The 27825-nt window shown below is 40.3% G+C and overlaps 1 protein-coding gene across 1 annotated transcript in view; it reads right to left on the reverse strand.

The window, feature by feature from the left end:
* Positions 1–5110: 5110 nt before the first annotated feature.
* Positions 5111–27825, reverse strand: part of nphp4 (nephronophthisis 4) — a gene marked incomplete at both ends in the record, with an annotated part of 153099 nt that continues 130384 nt past the window's right edge. The window contains 10 exons of the mRNA XM_083895597.1: positions 5111–5251; positions 8195–8338; positions 9067–9246; positions 12047–12218; positions 13567–13652; positions 13954–14030; positions 14552–14708; positions 19399–19482; positions 19822–20011; positions 26699–26916. Of these exons, the coding sequence (XP_083751723.1) occupies positions 5111–5251; positions 8195–8338; positions 9067–9246; positions 12047–12218; positions 13567–13652; positions 13954–14030; positions 14552–14708; positions 19399–19482; positions 19822–20011; positions 26699–26916 (1449 nt within the window). The remainder of the gene's footprint in view (positions 5252–8194; positions 8339–9066; positions 9247–12046; positions 12219–13566; positions 13653–13953; positions 14031–14551; positions 14709–19398; positions 19483–19821; positions 20012–26698; positions 26917–27825) is intronic.

Below are 27825 nucleotides of genomic sequence, written 5' to 3' on the forward strand. Positions count from 1 at the left end.
TCATGCATAGTGGTCACTACAGGGGACAGCTATTCAATATTCTCCTGCATATACAGGTGCATCTCAATAAATTAGAAGATGGTGGAGAAGTTAATTTATTTCAGTAATTCAACTCAAACATACTTTCCACAAGGCCAACGGTTGTTGTTTTTTTTTTTTAAATTGGTCTCATGGTGTATTCTAATTTTTTGAGATACTGAATTTTGCTTTCTTGTTAAATGTGAGCCAAAATCATCACAATTAAAAGAACCAAATACTTAAACTACTTCAGTCTGTGTGTACTGAATATATATGTAATGCACAAGTTTCACTATTTGAGTTGAATTACTGAAATAAATGAACTTTTGGTAGAATTGCACATGAGCCACCACATTGAACCTTTCTGCATCCCCCCCAAACAATGGAACAACAAATTATCTAAACCAAGATGGCCGACGGAGGGAGCGAAAAGCCAAGTATCTCAGGAATATCCTGCCAATCCTTCTATGATAGAAGACAGTTTCATTAAAAAAATGTTTTGGTAACATTGTCTAACATCTAAGGAGTAATAGACGTGTTTATTTTTAAGTATAAGGCGTTGTGTTCCAAGCCTGTTGGGAAACAAACGCTCAGACTCTTCCAGATCACGAGTGTCCGTCTGTTCATCCTCTATCTCTAGAAGTATAAGGGTGAGCTGGAGGTGATGACATCCCCCGTGCTTCCCCAACCACTGTCCAGAAGCAGAGCAGGAAACAAGACATTAAAGATAATCAACTACAATTATCTAGTTATACATATGGTAATTCTTAATTTGTCCCGCGGGGGTCGCAATTTTATTTTCAGGAATACTACACAGATGTCAAATCATTTCTAGATCTTGACATGTTCTAATCATATATCATGTGAATTACTTGAATTATTAGTTCCAGATACCAGTGAAAGAATGTTTTGTGCCTTTGTAGAGCCACTGTGTTCTGTAAGTTGTAATGCACATGTGTAAATAGTAAACTTAAGCATGACATTTCGTGAGTTCTTGTTTATACGTTTTTATACTATTATTTCTGCTGTTTATTATTTCTACTATTATTGCTCTGTATGTGGCCCCTGACTTACAATGAACTAATTTTCACTGAGGGCCACATCAGCATAATGGTTACCCTCAAAGGGCCAGATGTAACTGTCATACAGAATCAATGTAACTAAATGTAACTAAATATAACCAAATATAAAGTAAAATAAAGGTAACTACTCCGTAACATATTGCTAAATAACTTTCTGTAGTTATTACTTATTCAAGGTAGAAATATGATGCATTATAGTTGTGACCCGGTCCGTGATGGTGTTTCTTGACAAACTAACAGTTTTAAAAGTCTGTATCTGGTCGGGGCAGAACCTGCTCACACACCTTCAGCATGCACTGCTTCAAAGACTTACCCTCAGAAAAAGACTTTGAAGCACGGGTGATTTCTTCAGCCACAATAAAGCGAGCTTTCACTGCCTCATCGTTTTTGGTGTCTTTTGTGAACAAATTCTGTTGCGATCACAGTCTCAATCTCAATTTCACTCGTCGCATGATGCATATACAATTATACACTGGGATCTAGTGGCGGGAAATGTAGTTTATGGTCAACGCACGCCTTAAAGCAGCATAGACCTATTTTAACACAGATTTTTAAGACCAATTAATCACTCGCGGGCCACATAAAATGACATGGCGGGCCACATCTGGCCCCCGGGCCTTGAGTTTGACACGTGTGCTCTAGAGACTCTTTTTCAATAAAGCGACTATAGCGACAAATCTTTTGGAGACTGACATCATTCTAAAAGGTCTTTGCACAGGAACAGGAAGAAGGTGCGAATAATTCGGATGCAAATGATTACACACCCTCCTACTCACATCAAGGTTGTTTCAAAGAAACTAATAAATTATGTGGACGAGGGGGAAAAAATTGCATCATGATCTATCTGCGACCAGAGTGCAGACAGCAGAGCAGAGAGAATGTCGCTGAAAACTAGTTTGAAGCTTGATTTACAGACACACACATCATCCCAGTGAAGCTCATCAACAACACTCAAGTTTTAAACGCACTTTTTTGTCTATTCCACGGGGTTATTCCTCTCTCCTTCAGCATCCATTACAAAAACATACACATGTGATAAATATGTGATGACACCATGTAGTGATATAGCTATTTTTGTTACTGAGTTGGCGAGTTAACTTCACCAAGCTGCCTTGCACACATACACCATGAAAATGGACTGCAAGTGGAACATCGTCTGCCTTCTCCTCAGCCATGGATGCATGGATTGAGCCAAAAACAACAACAGCCATGTGTTAGAGAGAGATCAGCTGGCAAAAAAAAAAGGAATGAACAGAAGTTCAGCGAAATTAAAGAGTCTATGCATAAGCTAGAAGCTGCACATGGGTATGATTCCAATAGTGTAGCTTTTTCTGTGTGGAGTCAAAGAGCAACATTTGCTGTAAGCCTGAAATGGGAAACATGAACATTGAGTTGATGGCGGCAGCTTCTCTAGCTCTCGGTACTAAAATACTACTGTTAGTTTGAAAAACAAGACTCGTCCATGGACATAACAGCTGACCCTCACCAGTATGCACACAGGACAGACTGGATATAAAAAAAACAGAAAGACAACAGTAACTGAACGCACAATGTGTCAAATCCTCAGCAGAAGAAGACCACACTGGATTCTACTCCTGCCACTTCATTAAGGGCCTGTCCCAATTCAAACCCTAGCCCTAGATTTGAGCCCTTGCCCTAGATTGTGCGCGTTCCCGCGAGGGGGTAGGATGTCCCAATACTTTAGGGAGCAAGGGGAAGTGCCCATCTTCCCCTAAAAATGCCCCTCGCCACTAAGTCAGCTCTGGACCAGGCTTGCAGGCAAGGGAGTATCCCATGATGCCTTGCACACTCAGCCAGCGGCGATTTTCTGGAAAACTATGGCAGCTACCGGTGCAAACGACTTTATGCAAATGGGATATATATGAAATCAGTGAGGTTTCTGCCTCAGACAAGATGTTAGTGGCGGTGCAGCTATGGAGAGCACCTGGCTTTGTAGCCGTCTTCTTTTTTTTATTAGCATTTGCTGCTGTGCTGGGGCTTATTTTGCAGCCTTCATTCTAATAAGAGAGAAGTGCAGTGGGAGGGAGTGTGGGGGTGGGTGGGGGATTGTGTAACTCTGCGTTACATAACACAATCTGCATGGCCTTCTCTCTCTCTCTCTCTCTCTCTCTCTGTGGCTCAGACAGACAAACACAGCAGAACGAGCAGAGGAGCAGAGGATGGGTGGGTTTAAAAGGGTGCTGGTGTTAATGAGGGCGATCGGAAGAGCAGTGTGCCTTGCTGAAAAATCACACCTCATTATGGCACTGTTTCTAATAATGCCAGTGATGAGGCTTAGTTGTTCGGGAGGTGAGGAGATGGGGAGGTGTGTGTGTGTATGCGTGTGTGTGTTGTGGGGGCTTGGCTAAGCTTAGATTAAAACTCAACCATCAAGTGGCATTCAAGTGGGTTTGCTGGGTAATTAAAGTCGATAAAACATTATTGCTTCCACCCTTTGGCCGCACCTTCCGCCGGCCGAGGATGAACTGTCAGACATTTGCCGGACATTTCAGGACAGATCGCTGCAGAGACTCAGCCTTATAAAAAATATGTTGGTTTTTTTGCATTTGCGAGTTTTCCCTTGAATTTCTCGATTGCACATGAACCAATTTGTTTTTGTGCAAAGGAACTTTGGAAGTTTTGTTTCTACTTCACTGGGGAAACTTAAGTAATTAGTAGATTTATTCACACATGAGCTCACTCTATGACATTTTGTCTTGCACAAATAGTCCCTTTGGACAATTTTAGGAAGCTTAAACATTGTATTTTATGTGTGTGAGGTCACACATTTTATTTTATTTATACAGACATAGAAACAGAAATGCATGTGATAAAAAAAAAAATTTGGTCTATATACAAACTACAAAAACTACAGTGTGTGTTTAATTCACACTCAAGAAAGTCACGTTAGAAACTGCAGTGCATAACTTGTGGTGATGTTATTATTCTGCCTCTTTTCGGGCTTCATTAACAGAAATTATGTAAAACATCATTTGTGTGCTTCATCTTCACTATTATCATACTTGACTATGGGAGCGTTTGAGTGTATACAGAGGCAGCACAGGAGTCGCCCTGCTGACTGGGTTTTTTGAGCAGTAGAATTGACTGCCTGTGCCTTTAAAGACTGATTCTCTATATATTTTGATACATGGACTTTAGTTAAATTCAAGAATGCCGGCTTTTATTATGAAACAGTTCAATTTGATTCCATTCCGTTCGATGCAATACCATTAATTGTTTAATATAGATGCTCATTTTCTACTACTTAGAATAAGTCATTTTTTTATTCTAAAAAGGGAGATGATGATTTGAAATCTACCTCCATGTCATTGTGTTTATAACTTAGACAGACTGAAGATTTGAAGCTGAATTTATGAAGAAACATTTTTGACACTGTCACTTTGGCAGTTGAGAGAAAGAGAGAAGCCTTAGGTCTTCTTAGCCCAGTGTTGCAATGGATAAACTCTGCAAAGCCTCCAGTAACAAAGTGAACATCAACAGTTTCACTAAACTGGGCAGAAATGTGCGATAGTAAAAAAAAAAAAAGAGAAAGAGATTTGAGAGCCTTGAAACGAGAGTTATATAGAAGAGGACAATCTCAACGTTAATATTGTGCGTTGATGCATTGATATTGTGAAGAAGGCAACAACAACAAAGACAGCAACAGCAACAGCGAATGTAAGCAAAAGAGAGAGGTGGGACTATGACATCAACGTTTTCCCAAATAAGCATATTGGTTGGAATAATACATAAAAGTAACCTGCTCTGGGACCGCTTACCAAAAATAACACTTCTATGCTTCCAAAATTGCCTTATGTCTCTACAAAAAGTGAGTCATCGTAACGCCGCTGTACCGAGAAAGACAAAGAGTCGTGTGAAACTTTTTGTGTGAACTCATTTGGCGATGGTTTGAATGAAAAAGTTACGCACTGCAGTTTATAAAAAATCGAACATTTCCAGGTCCCTTTTTTTTTTTTTTACTTGTTGAGTGAAAGCAAACACACGTCAGTTCACGAGTAGCTGACTTTCACGCAGAACGTCTCCTCTGTCTTTTCCTCCATGTTGTTGACGTAGACCAGGATCTCCACGGCGCCGGGACTCTGGCTGGGAGCAAACCTCAGTCCGATGGTGTAGCTCTCTCCACCGCTGATCTGAACACAGCGACACATCCTTTATAATAATCTGCCTTTGTGAAGGTGAGCCATTATCTTTCTGTCTTTTCAGTGAATAACGGATGTGACCGCGTCCATAAATACCACTGTTGTCACTGTGACCTTGAAAATCATCTCTTTGGTATAAACTCACTCATGATTTGGGATGGGATTTTTGGTAATATTACATATCATTAATACATTTATACTGATCTCAGTTTGAACAACACTCACCTTAAGACATATTATAAGATATGTATTATATAGTGTATTATTACACACCTCCTACACAGAAAACGCTAACATCTTCAAAATGAGATTCTAAATCATGATAAAGAGCGTCAAGGTCTTGAGCAGTCATACACTTTTACAATTACAATGACAAATACATACTATAAATAAACATTTTATATGTGAAGCACTGGCTTATTCACACAGCATTACCACATATCCTCACTGTGGGTGCAGTCTGATGAGGATTATCTGTTTATCTCCTGTACATAAGGAGAGATTAAATAACTTTTTTCTTCGAACACTAATCTGTCTCTGCTTTATCCTAATGGGCCCTTAGCACAGATGACATTTTGACATTATTTTGGCAGGTGTTACTATTTATATTAACAATGGCACTATTTAGTTCATATAAGTCAGGACAGTGTGACAGTGAACCAGCATGCACCCTGCAACTCAAGAGGCTAAATGGAACTCAGCCATCATTATTTTGATTATTCTTCACCTGTGACTTCCCAACTGTGACCTGTCAAAATGGCTGCTGTGCAAAAGGGGAGCCTGTTGCTGTCTCTGCAGAGTGACTCTTCTGTTCTCAGCGTTAATGCACACGATGCTTCTTCTTATCTTACCGAGGGGGTCACAGTGCGTAAAATATTTTTATTTGGTCATTTTGTCTTCACGGTATTTTAATCAGCACAGGACTGTCTCCCTGTATTTTCAGGTAATAACCCTCAATGGATTTATGGGTCAATTTTGGGGATTTATGCTGTAATCTTCTCCCAAAAGTGTGGCAGTATCGATCGCTGCGTTGCTTTCCCTCCTGACAGCTTCTTTTATCATGGCGAGGTAGTTATTTCAAAAAAGAGAAGTGTCTCCACATTTGCTTAATGCTTGGGGCACACTAAATTCTTTATAAGACACCTGGACTCTCACTGACAAGATGGGGGGGGGGAAAGACAATGGGCTGTTTTTCACTCTCTCTGGAACTCTTCCTGGCTAATGGATGCAGTGTCTTGTGGACAGCAGCAGTGAGTCTCTTCAATAGTTAATGTGGAAATAGACTACCACTGTATGTCATTCACGTAATTGTTAATTTGAAATGCTGACTCCCCATTTGTTTTGCCACTTTATCACACCTCTACAAATGAAAGGCAATGAAGGCAGTGACTCTTGTGCCTCATGTCTGTGCCAGCACATCAGCTATTCCCTACATCAATGCTCCCGACGACACGGTGGGAAAACAACAGCTGTAATAATGACTTTGTCAGATTCCCCCTGTTGTGTTCTAAGGGCAAACAAGGAAATCACTCACTTCCTCGGCTGCGAAATGAACAGTCATAATGTGAGGTGAGAGATCACCGGCGTAATGTACTCTTCACTGACGGTGAAGGCGAAGATGGCTGTTCATCTCTTACTGTCAAATTCATCACACTCAGCAAGTTGTAACTTATTCCTCTGGGTTTATCAATGTCAGCCTGAGTGTGCATCAGACCTCAGCTGCTTATACCGCGCTTGATTGAAAAATTCAGTCCTCTGCTTTTTTTGGGAAAGTTATTTTCAACATACTGTGCTGAAAACATGGTGACCTGCACTAAATACTGTGCTCGAAAAAATGTGCCCTGTGCAGACACACACTGAGAATAGGAGCTGCCTCAGATCTGCTAACATGTTGCTTTCTCTCAAACCTTGAAGGTCCCATATTATGCAAAATCAACTTTTTAATCATTTTAATCCTTTATATTTGGGACTCTGGAGGCCCTACTGGTCGCCAAAGTGTGAAAAAAGATGACTCACTCATGTTTTTGTGGTCCTCCTCAGTCAAAGTACAGCAGATAAAACACACTATGTTGACTTCCGCGCTAAATTCCTGGAATTGTTGTTTTGTGGAGCTCCGCTTTGTCCGTAAAACACGCGAGAGCTGGCAAGGGCAACGGTATCCGAAAACTGGAAGTCCGCGAAAAGTTATATTCCTTGCTCCACAGCGCAGCACAGAGTTCTACACAAACTTCCAGCCTCAGAGGATTTATCTGTCCAGTGGATACATGTTTTATATGACGGCAATGTGCCTGCTAGTGCCTGAAAATTATAGCTCCCAGTAGCCTCTGTGGCTGATGTAATTTCCTGTCCCTTAAGTTTGGTTATATATTTTTTTTTTTTTTTAAGCTGGAGATAAAGAGATACTACTTAACTGAGCGTTCTGAACAGGGCTGTTTTGGCAGGGTGATTGAACTGCTGTGGTGCTTCATCCTTATAGTAGTTTGACCAAATAATGTTACAGACATGTTCATTAGGACACCAGGGAACTAGTTTAACTTGGAGAAATAGGGTATAATATGGGACCTTTAACAACTTTCTCTACAGTGGCTGTATTTCCAATAGAGTTCAGACTTCTATTGCCAAAAGGCTTGTGTTTACGAGAAGTTCCTTTCCAAATTCATCATTTATTTGGTGTAGTAATAATCAAGTTATCAATTTAAAGATAAAGACTTAATACCCGTGCTCAGTGTTAGCATTTTCAGTTAAAGCTAATGCTAATTTACAAGACGGTAACATCACAGATTCATTTTCTCCCATGAAACCGTTTCTTTTATTCAAAAACGTGAGCTTTGATTAAGGAGAAAGGTTTGTCTTTTTGTGTTTAGACGTCGATCAAAGTATTGATTTTAGTCCTAATGCGGGTGAGACAACTGTTTTACCTCCATCTTATCTCACCTGGAACGTGTCCTCTTTGAACTGCAGCAGGTCCGGGTGGTCAGAGCGGAGCAGGAAGGTGCGGCTGCTTTTGTATGGATTGGTGTAGGTGATCTTCCTTGAGCTGCCTCGGCCGCCACTGACTGGGACACACACTTCAAATGCCTGCAAACACACGTGCATGCAGACAGTCAGTGCTTTTCTCCGTTCCAAAGTATCAGTAGTATTATGAATTGTGAAGGACTATTTTTAATGCCAAAAAATGCCCTGAAGACACACATCTGTAAGACATGTTTTGCTGATTTAGATCCATACAACCTGATGTAACCTGTGTAATAACCAACCAGTCAGTCACTTAGGAAGCCAGAATGCAGTTATAGAGGAAAGAGGCTTTGAGCACTGACCTGGGATCAGCTGTACTTAACCTTTTCTTGACACTTACCTTAAACCGGTTGGGTATGAACAGCTGGGAAACCACCAAGACAATTCTATAAGCATTGATTGTGACTCCAAGTCACCAACGACTTTGAGTTACACGCACATTGTTCATTATATCACTGAGACGCGTGAAGTGAACGGAATTACAGCGAAAGTGTCCTCCACCGATTTACACTTTGAACTGTAACGTCACTGGTAAAGTTAAATCAAAATAGCTGCAGCAGAACCTGAGATGTCATCTTGTTTACTTCAACCTGTACATTCTCCTGTGAAAAAACCTATTGATCACATGAATGTAGTCTGGGTAATCATGAGAGTTGGTGGAGAAACAGAAAGTGCAACGAACAGATAAATGACTCATCTCAGCAGCACAAATTCTTTTAACTCACAGTTACCGAAGCCTCACCAAAAAGAGAAAGAAGGACAAAGTGTCCGACTACAAAACCACCTCATACCTTAGACAGCACAGGCTGATGGACGCTAAGGCAGAGGAGCCAGGCAGTGATGAGCCGCTTACTCTCCACGTCCACCGCGTTCACATACAGGAAGCGGCCGCCCGGCCTCCACAGCTGCACCTTCAGCTGAAGCTCCTGCACCGCTGAGGGAGGCAAAACAAACACACCCTCTGGATCCACCTGCAGAGACAGTGAACAAATGTTTTTATTTAATTGAGGCAAAAAGAGGCCCTGACCAAGTCAAACATATATATATATATATATATATATAAAAGGGAAGTAAACAAGAAAGTATAGAAAACAGAATTAATGAAAAAAGGTTTTCATTGAAGTCAGAAAAATAGGAGATGGATACATTACAAGAGAAGGTGGGTAACACAAATGGCGAACGAGGTCTCGGTTTAAGAGGCAGAGGAGATAGACAATGAAACATGAGAGCGAGCAGAGGCAGGAGAGTGACAGAGAGACAGAAGGATGTGAGAATAAGATTTACTGAGCAGCTCCTTTTTAATCTGTTGAGAAAAGCAAAGCAATACTCTGGCGGTGAGCTTTATCCAGTTTCATAAGACTCCTCCGTTGCACACCACAGCGAGCTAACCTGCCGGGAGGCAGATCAAAGAGGCTGCCAATGCATATGTTAAAATCTATTAAAAATACATCTGTTTCCCTTCCAGCCAGTATTTCTTCAGTGCGTACGCGACGCTCGAGTCGTACTGTATGGCGTATAGGGACTGTGACAGTCCATCACTTTTGTTTTAATAGGAATGACTACTGAGAAATGAAAAGCCCTTTTACTGCACCTCTAAATGAGAAACACTATCAAACTCCCCTCTTCTTTGGATGTAGTTATTAATAAGAAATAATCTATTAAAAATGGAGAGCCAACTGACACTCTTGGAACATATTTTCCAAATGTTCAGGGTGCAAAAAGCCATCAAAGTTTTTTTCTTTTCATATTGTGTCAAATTGTATCCCAACATGATCTGACATGATTGCAGAAAGTAATGGGGGAGCCTAATAAAACAAGACAGAAAGCCATGAAAAGACCCATTATACCGTCAATCTGCACTAGAACGTTCTTGATAATGACTCAAATCTTAACCTGGTGTTCTTACAAAAGAGGCTACTGCTGTTCTTTTGTATCCTGCTGCTAATAGAGCAATTTGAATGAAATCATTTTGGGGTTAGAACATGTCTAACACACACAGAAAAAGAAGCTCAACAAAGCTCTTTTCATTACATACGTTCAATGATATAATTTGAGCAATTTTGATTCAACGTCGCTCTTTATTGTGCAACACCTTCCATATGTGTCTGGAGTTATCTTTTAAAAAAAATTTAAACTTGGGTAGATAAGTGGGTGATAGATATTCAAATTACAACGCTAAACCAAAAAAAAAACTTTGTGGAGAATGAAAGCGTGAACTCCTTAAACACAGTGTGTGCAGTTTTCAGTATAAAACAAGAAAACAGAAAGAAAAATAATCCACCAAAACTGAAACCGCATGATGCCACATCAATTAATCAGCAGCTTCTATCCAAAGGAGCAGCAATATAAATGTCGATTTCTCTATAAACTTAGTATACACTCTCTGTGTGTCTCAAAAAAATACATTTTCTGCTTCAATTGCTTCGACACAAACACAATTAGATAAGGTCTGTTTTGGAATTAGACACATAGTTACACAGAGCAGCGAGACCTGCAGCAACACAGCAAGACCCTCCAGACTCACTTATTAGAACATTAGAAACCTGTGAGAGAGACTGGGGTGAACGTGATGCTTCAAATACATAAGAAATAAAAAAAGCAATAAAATAAATAAATAAAGCAATAATGTGCAACTTTATGTGCAACTTTAAATATAAACAAATGTTTGTTATATTCAAACCATTGTCAAATGAGTTCCCACAATGCTGATACAGTTTAATCAAGCTAAGGCCATAGTCCGACTAAGACAACTTGCTGAGTCTTATTATACATGCGGAGGAGAAAAATCCATGTATTGGCAGTGTATGCTACTGTATGTTGAATCAGTTTCTTGTTGACCTCACAGTCACAGAAAAAAAAAAATGATGAGATGGATGGTGCTGTGGTTCTACATGTTTCATACCCGCTGTATATGTTAATCGTGATTACTAGAACATTAGAACGAGCACGGCTCTTGTGCCATCTTTACGTCATCTCTTTCTCCTTCTGGGTCAAAAACCAGGGAGGAAATTTGGCTAAGCGTATACATGCAGGAGTAATCGGACTATGAATCCCATTATCCAGATGTGTTAGTCCGACTAAGACGAGCTCGGATCTAGTCGGACTAACATGTTTACATGACATTAAGAAAACTGAATTATTGTCCTAGTCTGATTATAGCAGTGTTTTTTTTTCAAGTCTGTGGTGACACAGGGTGATACATTAACATGTCAATTAATGGAGGGTGGTTCTATCAGAAAAAGTTTACATTGACATTTTGGACACTTTTCCTATTCCATCAATTGAAACGATCTTTGATGTCTTCCTTGGTCTACCAGTATGCTTGCCTTTAACAACCTTCCCATGTTGTTTGTACTTGGTCCAGATTTTAGACACAGCTAACTGTGAACAACCAACATCTTTTGATGATTTACCCTCTTTAAGGATCCTCTCCTTTTTTTCAATTGACATATCTCGTGTTGGAGCCATGATTCATGTCAATCCAGTTGGTGCAGCTCTCCAAGGTGTGATCACTCCTTTTTTAACTGCAGACTTACGTGCAGATCTAATCTGATGCAGGTGTTCGTTTTTGGAAGAAAATTTACAGGGAGTTCCCATTTGAAATGACTTTAGTTTTGTATCACGTCAGTGATCTGCTTTTTCTTTACGAAATCAAACAATGTTCATTCAAACAACAACAGAATGAACATCCTCCAAGACTGGTGATTCCATCATTTTTGTCAGGGGTTGTAAAGACCATTCTATGGCATCTTTAATAGTGACGGTATGTACCTGAGTCTCCTTTGGTTGAGACGAGAAACATTTGACCTTGTGTACAGTCTGCTTTCCCCTCAGCACGAGTGACTGACGGGTGCGCTGGCCGGTCACACAGCTGACGTCCACCCGCTCCAGGAAGTGCACGTACATCTGCCAGATCTGTGATGGTGCCGCCATCCACTTATCACTACAGAGAAGAACATCAGATCATCAGGAACAGTTGAGCTAAAGCCCCCCGGAGACGCAGCAGGAGCAGCATAAGGTCAGAGATGAGGCGCGCTGAGCTGCTGCTGCTGCCGCACCCTTGTAGTAATAAGCAGGAACATAATCATCATCATTTCCTCAGTGCTGACATTAAGGGAGTTCAGTCTCAGTGGTCCTGCCTGACTCTGAGAGCTGAAGTAGGGGAGCGATGTAGTCACGTAATCCGCCTAGCTCAGTGACAGCAGCACTCAAGGAGCATTTGGGGAAAGACTTAAAGTAATATATGTTTTTACAAGCAGACCCTATATCGTTATTGCTCAGTTAAAGCATCGTCAGACGCAATTAAACATTTTTTATAGATTGTAAAGAAAGGGACAAAATAAATAGAAGGCGTTCCACTCATATGTTATGACCGGACACGTTGTTTCTGAACAATCCGCTACAGTGCTTTCTTAAAAGAATGGGTGGATTATCATGTAGGTTTAACAAGGCTTTACTGCGGTCCTTCTACTAATATGTTTTGCAATTTGCACGACTAAGGCAAAATATCTGCAAGAGGGGTCCTGCATCATGAGCACCTGGGGAAATAACAAAGGCCCAAAAGCTGCTGTTTTTAACTTAGCTATTTTCAATCCATATTGTCCCCACAAAGCACATAATTGTACGTTATCCATACAGGAAGTGTCAGGTAGGTCCTGTCTCATCACTGGGCCAAAGGTTGGTGGTTAGCATGGTCATTTTAGTCGGCAAAATAAGAGTTAATATTGCAGTTGCTTCCCGCAGTGAAGGCAGCTCTCAGTAAATAAGGCAGTGAAGTATGACATTGAACTGAACTCACATTAATTCGTAATTGTTGTTAATGTGAAGACAAGTTTACACATAAGCCTTTGAATAAACGCTTATGCATATGATATTAATAGCTTTATTTACATTTTACAGTCTGTACTTAGAGAAGCATTTGATATTTGACTTGTAATGGACATGTTTTTCTCTTTAAACCATTATTGGACCAACACCAAATCGTGAGTATTAGCTCATCACTATAAGTCAAAATGCCCTCACATGTATTACATTAGAGTTGAATGATGAATCCCTGACATTTAAGAGGAATCCCTCATTTATCCTACGTAATGAATCTACAGCACCAAACACCATTGTGGTGGAGATTTGCAAGATGAGAGGAAAGAAGGCTTGGCCTGATCAGCAAACCTTAATCTGATGACTTAAATAATTTAAGCCTACAGAAATGTCCAAGAATGCTTCTTTAGCCTGAAATGTAAGCGTGTGTGTGTGTGAATGCACAGTATGCCTATTCAGTAAATAATACATACGTGAAAACCATCACAAAGAACATTTTTATGTGTGGACTAGGACTCCCTGGCACTTTCAAGTACACATCCTGGGGCTCCCCTGGCACCTGGACAGAAAAAAAGAGAGAGGGAAAGGCAGAGAGGTGTTAGAAAGCAAGGATAAAATAATTAAAACGAGGCTGAAATAAAACAAAAGGAACATAACTTTAGCACTTGACATGCAAACCATGTGGCACGCAAACTTTTTTTTTGTTTGCAAAATTCTGACACGAGAGCTATAGAATAAAGAACTTTTCTTAACAGGAAAGGATTAAGTTGAAGATTTAAGTTCAAGAATTACTTTTACCCTTACTAATAATAGTTGTAGTTGGCAATTTAACCTATAAGAAAATGAATGCATCCACTCACCAGCATCCTCGTCTGGCAGATGATGTTTGGGTCACTGCAGCGTACAGAAATGTAGGGTCTAGTATCCGGGTCACTCACTGGTCAACACAAAAATATCACAAAATATATATATATATATATATATAAAATACTTTTTTTGGACTGAAACCCCCCAATATGTTCATACATATCCACACAAACCTGCAGATGTGCTCTCGATGTATTATTCTTTACTGAATCAAATTAATTTTTTCTTGCTGTTCATTCCCTGCTTGATTTCCGCATGCTTCAGTGTTGTTATTGTTTACCCTATTATTGTGAGATTGTTTATGCTGATATATTAGTAAAAAAAACCCAAAAAACAATAAAATGGATATAGAACGCATTTGTTTATTTCCATACTGTATGCCCACCCATGTTGTCTTTATGTTATTGTATTTCTCTGCGTGCACATCTTTTTTAGAAAGCAATACCGAAAATGCAATAACATGCAAATAGATAAGATATAATAAATTATATGAATCTATCGATTGTAGACACAGTCAGGGGGAGCAGGGGAAGGCAGCTATGCAACAGGGATTAATGGCTGATGGGAGACAAGTGTGGTCCCTATAATCACCTGTGGGGTCATGCCAGGGTGGCAGGCGAATGGCCTTCTTCAGGAAACACAGTTCAGGATGGTAAAGTCGGAATGTTTGGTCCACAACATGGGGTGTTGGTTCCACGTTCACCTGGCAGATGGCCATCGGCTTACCGTCCTCTGCTTTGAAAGTAACCTGCGGAGAGAGAGTCAACAGTATCAGTGGTGCGCCATTCCCCTGCAAGACGTTGGATATCGAGCACAATGAAAGAGTGTTTACATCATTATGAGGCGGTAAAACTCTGCAGGGAAAGCTAAACTAATAAAACATTAACTGCTGGGTTACAAGCTCTGGGAAAACAAGAGCGCAACTCACTGTTTTCTTTGTAGTTTGGTTCATCATTTCTATCAGTTATGATAACACTGCACTGAACAATCTAGGGACATAGATTTCACATATATTTTATATATAAAAACGCAAGGAGAGAGAGGATCCTTGGGAGGTCCCACTCCACAGAAACATTGATCCAACCAATCCAAAAGTGAGCTCACCCGAAAGTAAAATATCTCCAGCTTTGTCTGTGGGGATTTGGTGTTCAGATGTATAAATGTTTGAGTGCTTGTTCACCATTGGGCTTCTTATTTGTGATGTTGCAGTACTCCCATATCTCTGCAGTGAACATGGGGAGCACAGTCAATTAATTTTACACATTATGGTGAAAGGCCCTAATGCTGTATTGTGGATTTTTTCTCCTGGTGTGTGTGTGTGTGTGTGTGTGTGTGTGTGTGTGTGTGTGTGTGTGTGTGTGTGAACACGAGTGTGGTGTACAGCACATGTGCGCATGTGTGCATTAGGGGTGGGAAATGTCCTTCATGATGTTATTTGCGAAATCCTATTGCGATACATGCACAGAACAGCTCTAATCAGAGCGAGCACTTGGCAACATCTAGTGGACTGAAACGTCAAATGATTGTTTTTATATTCTCATCCAAAATTTTACATATCAGTAAAAATGTGATACTTGGTGTCTAAAAAGAGATACAGTAATATCACCGCTCAAAACCGCACTCCTACTGTGCATGAGGGCATGTGAGTATGTGTGTGTGTGATTGAGAGAGAGAGAGAGAGAGAGTGTGTGTCAATCAAATAATTCAGGTTCTGTGTCAGTATACACTTACAGAATATCTACACTCTAATTCCTCCTTTCTCTTCACTAAGCTGAGCCTGGGTTGTTTTGTGAGACAGCTCAGCTCTAAATAACACATTGAGGTCTTTTAAAAAAGAAACGAAAAACTGTCTTTGAAAAGAATTCTTAACAAAAAAAAAAACATCACCACAGAGAATAATAAGGATGGAGCTGTACATTGCACATTTTAAACCCCCCCCCCCCCCCAGACCTGCTGAATGTGCTTTGAAGTTTGCTGAATTGATTTTGCCCTCAGGAGCTGTGCAGATCAGCACAAATGTACTCCTACACATGTACTAATTACATATGATAAGTGGTATACGCACACGAGCCAACTTGTGCAAACACATTGGTATTGCTAACCTTCTCACGTAAATCACACTCTGCACCATCTAAAAACCACATGTTTGTATGATATGATGATACGTACATGTAAATAAAAGAGCAGATTAGGAAAATTATTTCACATAAATATTACGCATTGGACCTTTAAAGTATGTTTATACATATTGATTATGAATCCTGGAAATTTGAGTCATCTGATCCATTTGGAATAAATACCACAACTACAGGACAGAATATCATTAAAAAATATAGCCTATTTCTCTAAGTTAACCTAGACCCCTGGTGTCCTAATGAACATGTCTGTGACATGCTTTGGTCAAAATACCATAAGTTCAACCAGCCTGCCAAAAAGGCCCTATTCAGAATACTCGGTTTAGTAGTATCTCTGATATCTCTGATCTCTGATTTTGCATAATATGTCCCCTTTAAGTTTAGTTTAGTATTCATGGTTCTTTAAGCACCTGACATCACCACTGTTTCTCTATGACCAACACTTAAAAAAGAGGAGGTCATCTTTAATTTCATGGACCGATCACATGAAAGCCACTGTAAATAGATGAGCCCTAATGTTTTAGCTGATAATGTCACAGACTGTCCACTTCTGCAAATATTTAATGGACGGATTACCATAAAATGTACTTGGCACATCGTGGATAAACCAGTGAAAGTTCATGACTCATAACATTGACACTTTTGGGACGACCTTGTGGCCTTTACAGCTGTGTAAATTTGTGGATCAGAAATCCTAAATGACATACTACAAGGTCGGCTGTCATGGCTGCCTTTTAATCCATGTCTCACTGTCTGATTTCCTGGGGAATTCAGTATTTACTGAAAGGCCACAGTGGGAGGAGCACTGTAAATAATCTAATGGTGGCTGAGTGAGTTTCATGGTGAATGATGGCATGTGACAGCGTGAAGTGATATTCTTAAAAAACATAAATCCATAGAACGTACGACATTGTGAAACACAAAAAACATCTCAAACATGGTGTGAACTTACCAACTTTGAGGGAGGCCAACTTTTATCACCCAGCATTAACTTTCTTATCACCTCACAGTACAGTTGTGTTCGGGGCTATTGTGTTCAACAATTAGCGTTCAACACATGTGTATGTATCTCATATTTCATTCCACATTCTCTTCAGCAGTTTACCCTCCTCATCTGTAGTTCTCTTGTATTTTTTTGAATACTGACTTGTACATGTACTGACAGACTTCCTTATACAACCTCAAGCAAGTTCCCATGGTTACCATCTTCTTTGTCATCTCTTTTGACCAACAGAGCAGACCACCAACTGGCCTGGAAAGTGTTGTGCTACAGGGGGAATGTGCGCTCAGCACGCAGTACTGTTTGCACTGAATCAAATCGGACGTGTGGGTGGATTTGTCCACTCAGTCCACACAGACAGAAGCGGAAATGGCCAGATGAAAAAAATGTATATCACGCTGATTCTAGAGGACCTCTGTGCACTTGGTCCTGATAGTAAAAACAACATTTCTGTTGCTTAATGGATCAAAATATGCAGTATGACAAAAAAATGTCTACAAACATGTTTGGTCTTTGAATCGCACGCTCACAAAAGCTGATTCACTGGTGTGTCAGATGTGTGGGTCCACGCTGATCTCGAGTACAAGCCTATATCTGGCGGTGGTGATGTGTGCTGACTGACAGCGGTGCCAAAGCTGGCGTCCAGACAGCTCTGCTGCAGAGGGCTTGTCAGTTTTAGTTGGACGCAGATTTGATCTAAACCTGACCTCTTTGACCTGTTGACAGGATTTTAGCTCAGAGCAGCAGTGATGACACTGACACAAAAACACTGTAGGTGGACACACAATTATTTTGGCAGGCTGGCAAATATCTCAAATATCCCCCTGTACATAGGGAAGAGCTTCAGGGTACTGTAATCCACACGAGCAATAGTTTCACTTTGAGGCGCTGGTGTGTTTACACGACCTGTTTATTTGACTGAAATTGTTGGACCAACAATGCCCAGATAAAGCAATTGAGAGTGAAAGTACAGCTGCAGGTATATCTGAGGCGCGCTACACATGCTCCACATTCCTGCCCCCTGACTTTGACCTGTTAATAATAAAAGAAGCCAGTATAATGAAGAAGAACAAGTGAGGAAAACATGGCGGAATCCAGAGTGGTGCATTTTTGAACGTACGCTCTGTCAACTCAAATATGTTGACGTTAATGGATGATAGAAAGACAGAATGGTGCTCAACATGTTAACAACTACCCGCCAGTTAAAGCAGTTGTTGTCTGTGACATAATGGGTTGAGCAGGAAATGCCGAACAGTAACAAGCTAAAAGAGGGTAAATCACCACCGACACTCTTCATTCAATAAATCTATTACCTGCTCGTGTTTTACTGGGACAAGGACAACAGACCAATTTCAAGGCTGTAGTCAAGCTGGACATAACTTTGCATGGAAAGACACTGAATGTATCTTGTTTTCAAAAAGTGTTCAGCCATGTGTCAAAGAAAACAATAAAACAAGTTTAAATGCACTTCATTTTTGGAGAGAGGGATTAAAATTCAATTTGAATCAATTCATGGGGAACGAAAGTTAATTCTGGTGACAGCTGTAGCATTCAGGGGCTGCAGAGCACATTACATCAAGTTAAATCTACAGTAAATCACATTGTTTCTCCTTCCTTCCAAACTTCTAACATGTAAACAATTGAATAGGAGTTTAAAATGGGAACATAACTTGAGAGTAATTCTGCATATTAAAGAGCTCATTTAAAGTGGATTATCACAAGTGTCAAACTGTCCAATCAGAGCAACTTGAACTCTCCAACCTGACATTTGCCCGCCGGAGAAAATAAATAAACTTCACTAAGATAAAAGTCATTTGCCGCATATCATTTTCTTGGCAATCGTGTCTGGATAGTGAAACTTTTTTTCAGAGCTGAGACTTCAAAGGGTTCTTTGTGTCTTGGCTGTGACTGTGGAAGAGGAGAGGAGGGAAAAGGCGGGGCATTGTCACTCCACAGAGAGTTGCCTGGGAGATGTGAGACTTTGGGTGTAGCAGAGGGTTAACCTGAATGAACTCTACATCAAAACGTTATTATATCTTTACCCTGGTAAGGTAAGGTAAGGTAAGGTAAGGTAAGGTAAGGAAAGGTACATCTCCCTCTTCTCTCCTCAATCTAATCAATATAAATCCAGATACTAAAAATGCTGGACTACATGAAATCTCTTATCATTGCAGAGAAACACACTGTACATCGCACTATAATTCCAGCCCAAGGAAAACAGATCAGGGATTAAAAGGCTTGAGATGGAGATAAAAATGGTCCCTAAGACAGAAGATATTGCGTATAAGAAGCAAACTCTGTACCTTGATAGTTTTGGCAGCGACAATATTGGACAGAATCTTTTTGGCCATCTGAGAACCTTTGCCTGTCGGGAAGAAGCTCGGTCCCTGTGAGGATTTGATAAGAGAAAGACTACAAATGGCAGCAAAGAAAATATAACATCTGTACACCAGGCAAGCAAACTGTAAATAATCACTAAAAGCAGCAGAGGGCATAAACACCAGTCATCCTCAGGAGATAAGGGCACCGTCTGTATAAATGACATTTAGTTAAAATGTCCCTTGGGCATCAGATTAACTGTCAAGCCTGACTAAAACAGACCCTTGGAACTCAAGTAACTATGGTTACTTGAGGTGCAGTGACATTTATATCCATAAGATTTTAACTTGTATCCCCGTTCCAAATACACCAAATACTCACTCTATAGACCTTCTAGTCTACTGTACCTGAAGGGCTATTGTTTGGTCACAGAGGAAGCTCTGGTACTTGAGGGGAATATGGACGCTCTCTTTGGGGCGGAGGTAAACCCTCGGGCATGGAGCGTCCTTCTCCCTGCGGAACATGTTCTCTTCCAGTGGAGTGGCAGATTTAGTTAGCGCTTTGAAGTAATCCCACTCCTCCGTGTTAGTGATGACACTGAATGGGAAGATTAAAAGACACGAGTGAGATGAAAGAAGGCTCTTATATCTTTGGGTCCAGCCAGGATCAGACTTTGGACTCCTTACATTATCGAGAATAGAAGTCTAAACCTGCACTGCATAATTATTGCAGCTTTCTTAAAAGATCTGGTGCTGAACAGAACATTATTCCCTCTTTTTGTTTTGTTTTGTTTTTTGTTGCGTCGTCTCAGGAACATAAATATGCTCAATAAATTTAAATCTAGATTTAGTTTGGCAGCAGCTCTATGACAATAGTTGGACTCGCCAGTTTGGCGCTACAGGGAATCTCAAAAATAGAAATAGCTCATCAACTGTAAAGCAAAATGTGGTTAGTATTTCTGTTTATATTTACTGCAGAAAGGGAAATTTGATCATGGTGTAATTTGGTCATCATGAATATTCACGTTCTGGGCTAAAGTGCATCCTGAACTTTGTGAGCTATTACCCATTTATTCTACTTCCTCAACAATTTGACATTCTTGTGATAACTTCTGTATTAAAGCACGGTGATATTTCATGACATACTGAATTACAATATATTTTTGATTAGATTATATTAGATAGTTTTATCGTCCACATGGGAAATGAATCTAAAACGGTGGCTACATAATAAAATAGGATAAATTCAGCCCTGCTAACAACCCCTTATTGCTGTGGTAAGTGGAAGAATTGTGTAGTGATGTGGAAGAAAACAATAGGAACAGAAACACACTTCAGAAGAGGGGAGGTCCCCTCCAGTGTTTCCTCATCTTTTGAATGCATAAAAAGATTCATGCACAAATACATGAATGGCAGCGCTACTTATACTTCAAAGGTTCCAACCCATGGGGTGAAATTCTATCAATAAGAAGAGGAGTTTATGAATTTTTCAGGGCCCCACCTCCATAGCATGCGGGCATGATGACCCTGGCAGTAGCATTACATTTATTTGAAGATCTCCACTTCTGCATTTAGAATAAAACACATGCCTGTGGCTTACCATGACAACAAAGGCTGTAAATGTGTGAAGAATTCACCTGAACCTCCATGAAATACAGATGATTCATTATTATAAAAAAAATAGGGCAAGGTTGGAAAAAAAAAACACACTGAAAAAAGAGAGAACAAAGGCAACACTATAAAGACAAAAGTATAAAAAGAGAGATAAATGAATGACTTTAGGTTACAGAGCACTGAGAGAAAGACGGATAATGAGAGAGAGAAGCAGCAGCGTGGACAACAACACACAAGCTGCACAGTCTGCTATCTTTGAGCTGGTCAGCAGCCATGGCTCACATGAGCTTCTGTGATGCCATGTGTTAAAGGTAGCCATGCAAAATGGACAGCAGCAACTGTGCAAACCTGTCTCGGGGCTTGAAACCATGGCAGACATCAAAAGTCTTCTTCAAAGTCTGGCGCTGGACTTCATAGTTGAGGTTCAGGTTCAGAGTCTGACTCTTTTTTGTTTGTTTGCCTGCAATAAAGACCGAACCGAAGGCCTTTTTTTTATGTCTCAAGAACTCAAGATTTCCTTTTAATAATATTGGTGGTAAAGTCGCTATAGTGCACTGACCCTCTGGAGCCCAAGATAAATGATAACCCACAAATACAGTGAATGTTTATATTGTGAACATCCCAGCAACAGACATATGATGGGTTGTGCACCAGGGATACAGATTCAGGAGTTATGAATTATGATCCAAATAATTTTCCTTTTCTTATGCAGGGTTTTCACTAGCTGAGATTTTTAGTGTGTGCTTTGGAGACAATTGTTTCTACTGAATCAAAACGGTTTCATTTCCAATCCTCAGTACTATTACTGTGACTGACCTAGGAATGCATTAGTGTTGGAAAACACTTTAAAGGGGCCGTATTATACCCTATTTCTCCAAGTTAACCTGGTTCCCTGGTGTCCTAATGAACATGTCTATGACATGCTTTGGTCAAGATACCATAAGGATGAAGCACCCCAGCAGTTCAATCACCCTGCCAAAACAGCGTACTAAACACAGCGTTCTGAACCCTGTTCTCGCGTCTTTTTTATGGTCAAAGCAGAGCTCCGAAACAACAATTCCAGGAATTTAATGCATTGCGACGTCCCAATGAGTACGGAAGTCAACATCACGTTTTGTCTCCTGTACTTAGACTGAGAAGGACCACAAAAACATGAGTGAGTCATCTTTTTTCACACTTTGCCAACTGATAGGGCCTCCAGAGTCCCAAATATAAGGATTTAAATAATTAAAAAATTGATTTTGCATAATATGTCCCCTTTAAGCTATAGCCATTTGACTGCTTGGCATCTATTGTAGCTATACATTTCAGCTCAGTCGCACTATGTACTTTGGTGTAATTGTGAGCAAGGCACAGCACAAAATCCGTGAGAGAATTATGCATGTGGATGGATTAATCGCACATACAGGCTTCAGTGTGAAGAGCAACAACCAACAGTCACCCTGTTGTTAACGATAAATATCAAGTGTATAGAAATGTGGTGTAAAGTGAGACAAACTCAGGGAAGTGAGACTTTACAACAGGAAAGTATGAAATACTAAATTAATAAATTCTGGCTCTTTGTCTCGTCTGTGAAGCCTGCAGTCACAAAGACAAAAACAGCTTTCATAACAGCGCTGCAGATCTACAACAAAACACAACCGCGCTATAACATACAACCATTCCCAGGCAGTGCTGTTTGCACTTCAGACGCTTCCTTCTTAATTCACACGAATCTGGCTCTTGGTGGAGGTGGCAGACGAGTTGGTGGAAAGTGTCACGCTGTCTCATCGGAAAATAAATAAATAAACTCACAGGGCACTAAGCCGTTGAAAGGACAGATGCAGGGATTGATGACTCTCAATTAGACCTGGTAGGCCCGGTCGCTGGGCTAATGCCATAATGATTCATCCACAGTGCACTCCAGCCTTTGTTGATCAACGTGATATATGTTAATCCAAAGCTCAGGCATGAGCAGAATCCATAACAAAAGACTTAGTGCTGGGGAATTAACAACAAACTCAAACAAACACGGCAAGGATACCAAGAACGGTGGCTCCACAAAACATCAGCCATTATTTCTGCTATGTGAGGATTAAAGAGGGCACACAGCATCTCACCAGCATTATGTTTGCATCTGTGTCAAGGACGAGCGTTTGTGCCTGCTGAAGGACCTTCTTCGGGTGTGTATACGTGAAAAGTAATAAATACAGTGCTAAGTGGTTGCTCGCAGTGCTGAACAATTCTGAATTTATCCTATTTTATCCTGTGGCCACAACACAAAACATCATCTATGCACACACTTCTCAAAGGTGTGAGCATGACTGCAGCTTGTAAAGCAACATACATGCTCTAAATGTACAAATGACTGAATAATTCACCCACCACAAACAGACAAGACGCGTTAATACCGTAGACAAAACCAATTTCAAAACCTGAATAAGGTGCACACATTTTGTTCACACCTACACACACATGCATCATATCAAAGCAGTAAGCAGGCAGTGAATCAGACGCCCACAACTTGGATAAAAAAGCACAGTCACATAAAGGCTAACATCTTCATCTAATCCCTTTATCTTGGCTTTCTGATGTGGGGGTGTGGTTTTATATTCATTTATTTTTATCCCTTTTCATTTGGACTGCTAGGATTTCTTAATCATGTTTGGAAACCTTTGTTGTCATTCTCTGTTTGGAGGAGTTTGCTTGTTATGTTTATATAATGTATGAAATAACATAGCCATTTTAAGAACCTAGTCATGTATTTAAAAATCCTCTTCACCTCTCGACAATGTTAAAGGGGACATATTATGCAAAATCAACTTTTTAAATATTTAAATCCTTATATTTGGGACTCTGGAGACCCTATCAGTCGGCAAAGTGTGATAAAAGATTACTCACTCATGTTTTTGTGGTCCTCCTCAGTCTAAGTACAGGAGATAAAACATGCGATTTTGACTTCCACACTCATTGGGACGTCACAATGCTCTAAATTCCTGGAATTGTTGTCTCGCGGAGCTCCACTTTGTCCATAAAACACTGGCTGGCGAGGGTACAGTGCAGCACAGAGTTCTACACAAACTTCAAGCCTCAGAGGATTTATCTGTCAAGTGGATACATGTTATTAACGGGAATGTAAGTGCTAGAGCCTGCAAATGATCACTTTTCCTGTGGCTGATGTTATTTCCTGTCCCTTAAGTTTCGTCTTACTTGGCGGACCTTTAAGGTGGAGAGATACTACTAAACAGAGCGTTCTGAGCATTCAGGGCTGTTTTGGCAGGGTGATTGAACTGCTGTGGTGCTTCCTCCTTATGGTATTTTGACCAAAGCATGTCACAGACATGTTCATTAGGACACCAGGGAACCTGATGTACACTCTTAGAAATAAAAGTGCTAAGTAGAACCATATAAAGTTCTTTGGCTTGTCCTCATAGAAGAACCCGTTTTGGCTCCAGGTGGAAGATTTAACCTTTATTCAGGAAAGGGGTTTTAAAGGGTTCTCTGGATCAAAATGGTTCTTACTGGAACCATTAGTGTTACCAAGAACCCTTGAAAAACCCTTTCTTCGGGAAAGGGTTTTTCAGACGCAAATGGTTCCAGGTAGAACCTCAACTCAGCTTCAGCTTCAGTGTGGGCTTGTTCTGTGTGTTTTGTAGCCTGTTATTATGAACTTTTACAGAATAAGTAGCCAACTTATTATTTCAATAAATAACATTAAAACGTGTTAAAAGACTGATCCCGGGGTTTGCTTTGAGTCTGTAATGTATCCTGATGCTACGAAAAGGTTTGTTTAAACCACTAGTGTAGACACAGATTTCATTGATAATGCTGAAGTATAGCTGAGCTGCTCTCAATCGGAATCCATCGCCGTTTGAATGCAGCTGAATTCAGCCCCTGAAAGGTCACAGTGGAATATTTTTTGCTGAAATTCTGGTGCTGTTTTGCTTGTTACCTCACACATTCATCATTTCCTCTGATCCATAGAGAAAGCTGAGCTGTATTACTTTGATTAAGTATTATGTATTATAAAGTAATACAGGTACTGGCAGATGAAGGCACAGGTAGAAAACTACTACTTCTGAGACTGAGATGATGATTTGGTTATAACTATAGCCAGGACATAGAAACAGCTTTGTCCTCCAAACATGACATAATGTGTTTGCACAATAAGATTAAATACAGTACAGTCAATAACATTTGCAAATATTTGAATTTTTAATGGATGAAATGTTGCATAGAGGTCAGTGTAGATTCTGCCAAAGTCCTGATGTATCAGAAATGAATGACTGTTGCTATAAGTGTGCAGTGAGCAGCACAGACTTGGTGCTTGGCAGAAAGTGAGCTAGAAAGAGCTAGAAATTATGTGTTTTTGCCACTTCATCCAAGTGGCAAATTCATGCAGGGCTGGTTTGTGCATGCCGCACTATGTCAGTGAACGCTGCATCAAAGCCGTTGCGGAGTTTTGGTGTCAAGTCATATCTGGTAGAAGCACTGCAGGTTCACATTACAGGTCAACTACCAGGGCCAAGCATTCATCCATAAATGCAGACATCGTCTGAACATGAATGATATTCAGCTGCAGCTCTGCTTATAGCCAGTGGTTGTATACTGCCACAATTTGACCTCTTGAAAGGGGCAATGAGCAATAAATGCACAAAGCAAAGTGTTGTATAATTTCTCCTTTCAGTTAGAATTTGCATAGGCTGTCTCTAAACTGCCAATGTCTTACAACGTCTCAACCAAAACAGTGCAAGGAAAAGGCAGTAGACATTACTTGGGGATGAAAAGTCCCAAATGTCCTAAAATCTGTAGGTTTTAGTTTATTATTTACAGAGAATACTGGTTTCAAGAAAAAAAACATTCCACTGTGATTCTTCAGGCTTCTTCACAAACGAGTGAAGCCTCCATTACCTGAAGGGAAAAAAAAGTGCATTCATGCAGAATCAGAAGTGTAGCCACATTTATGACCAGGTCATTTAGCTTTAATCAGCGTCCATGGGCTGACAGCTGAAATGCTTTAACAACTGTTTCACCGGAGACATTTTGACAGCGGGAAAATACTGGTATAAATAATGAAATGACTGTTGGTTTACTGCAAAATGGTGATTAGCCACTGATGCAGAAAGTCTGACAAGAACACAGCTTGTTTTTTTTTTGTCTTTTTCCACTTGTGTTGTTTCTGATTCTGATAATAATTGGTGATCTACACTGGTAAAATGTCTGCTGCTCTGGGCAACACCTGATGCCTTAAGCAGCAGGGGGAGGGGATATATCTTAGTTTTACAAATCCAGAACTAACATGTATGTCTCATAATATGGCTCGGGTGTATGTGCGAAGAGACATCATCATTTCCTAAAGCAGGATGAAAATAGGTTTTAAGAATTACTGTCTCCAGAGCTACACCATCACCTTTGGTAACACATTCAGAATGTGTGAACAGAGTTTCACAGTGGGGCATGGCTTGTTACAATCTGATAATAGAAAAACACACACGGTAAAGAAACACATGCACAGTTGGTGTGTTAAGCCGGGGTGGGGACACACTTATCAACTAAAATCCACCCAGTTTAAAACACGGAGCGCATGACGAACACAAAAGAGAGTCACTCAAAAATATAACCAGACTAAACAAAGCTAAGCTGCCAAACCTGACATCACGTAACTGTCAACTCACAGTTTGGAGACTCTCACCTGAGCTCAGGGTCATCACAGTGGATGGTGACAGTCTGAGGTACATTGAAGGGATTTTTCAGAACAAACTCCATGTACTCTGCGGAGCCCAGGCTGGCGTAGACGAGGTGTTGGGTGGTGATTGCGTGGCTCAGCATGTTGGCAATAATCTCTGCCTTGCTTCGCTCTTCCCCGGGTTTGCTCTGAAGAGATTCTCTGGCCAAACGGGTGTCCTCGATCTGACCCAGAAACAATGGCAAAGGCTGAAAAGGACGATGCAGTGTAACAAGAAGATTTAAGTGGCCATCGATGACAGCCAATATAATGAGTAACTTAGTTGTGCTCACTCATTTTCATTTTCAGTGTCATAGTAGGTTAATTTGTGTAAACAATCTGCATGACGTATCTATTATTTTAATACACTAAACCATCGTTTTCTCTATGTCATTTCAGAAAGTATTGTAAAGCATAACGTTAATCATTACTGTATACATGTATATGTGTACAACGTGGTGTAGCAGAAATCAATGCTTTGCAGGCACTCAGAGTTAATGACATGCTCTCTTCCATGGTCTGGTGTTAAGAACAACACAAGTGACCTTTTCAAAAGCTTTGGAACAACTGTATTTTTTCAGCAAAATCTCACCAATTCAGATTGAACTTTCCATTGAATCTAGAACACAGGGAACAGGTATTTCGGAAATGACTTTCTAACCAAAAAAAAGGCAAAATTTAACAATTTGCACGACTGGGTTCTAAAGCCTTTTCTGGTATAAACGTGAACCACGCCAGGACCAGTGGATCTCATGGAGACCAAAACCTGGTCCTAATGAGGTAGAACCTAATTTGGAACTGGAATTGCCCAAATGAATGATGAATGCAGCGTCCTAAAAAATAATCATGTGTGTGTGTGTGTGTGTGTGTTTAACTTAAGGCAGCTACCCAATGACAATTATAATTGTGACTATAAAACCCTATAACAATTAAAGTGTTCATGAATACAGTACAGTATCTAATGCAGGATTGATGTCCTTACAATATTACAGTACAATCATTTGCATGATTTGCAGAAGATATTACACATAATAACATGTTTATACAGTGAGTGCATGATCACTTTAAAACATAAAGAGACTTATGTGGACTTT

This window comes from Microchirus variegatus, assembly GCF_963457635.1.
Source record: "Microchirus variegatus genome assembly, chromosome: 9".
NCBI lineage: Eukaryota > Metazoa > Chordata > Actinopteri > Pleuronectiformes > Soleidae > Microchirus > Microchirus variegatus.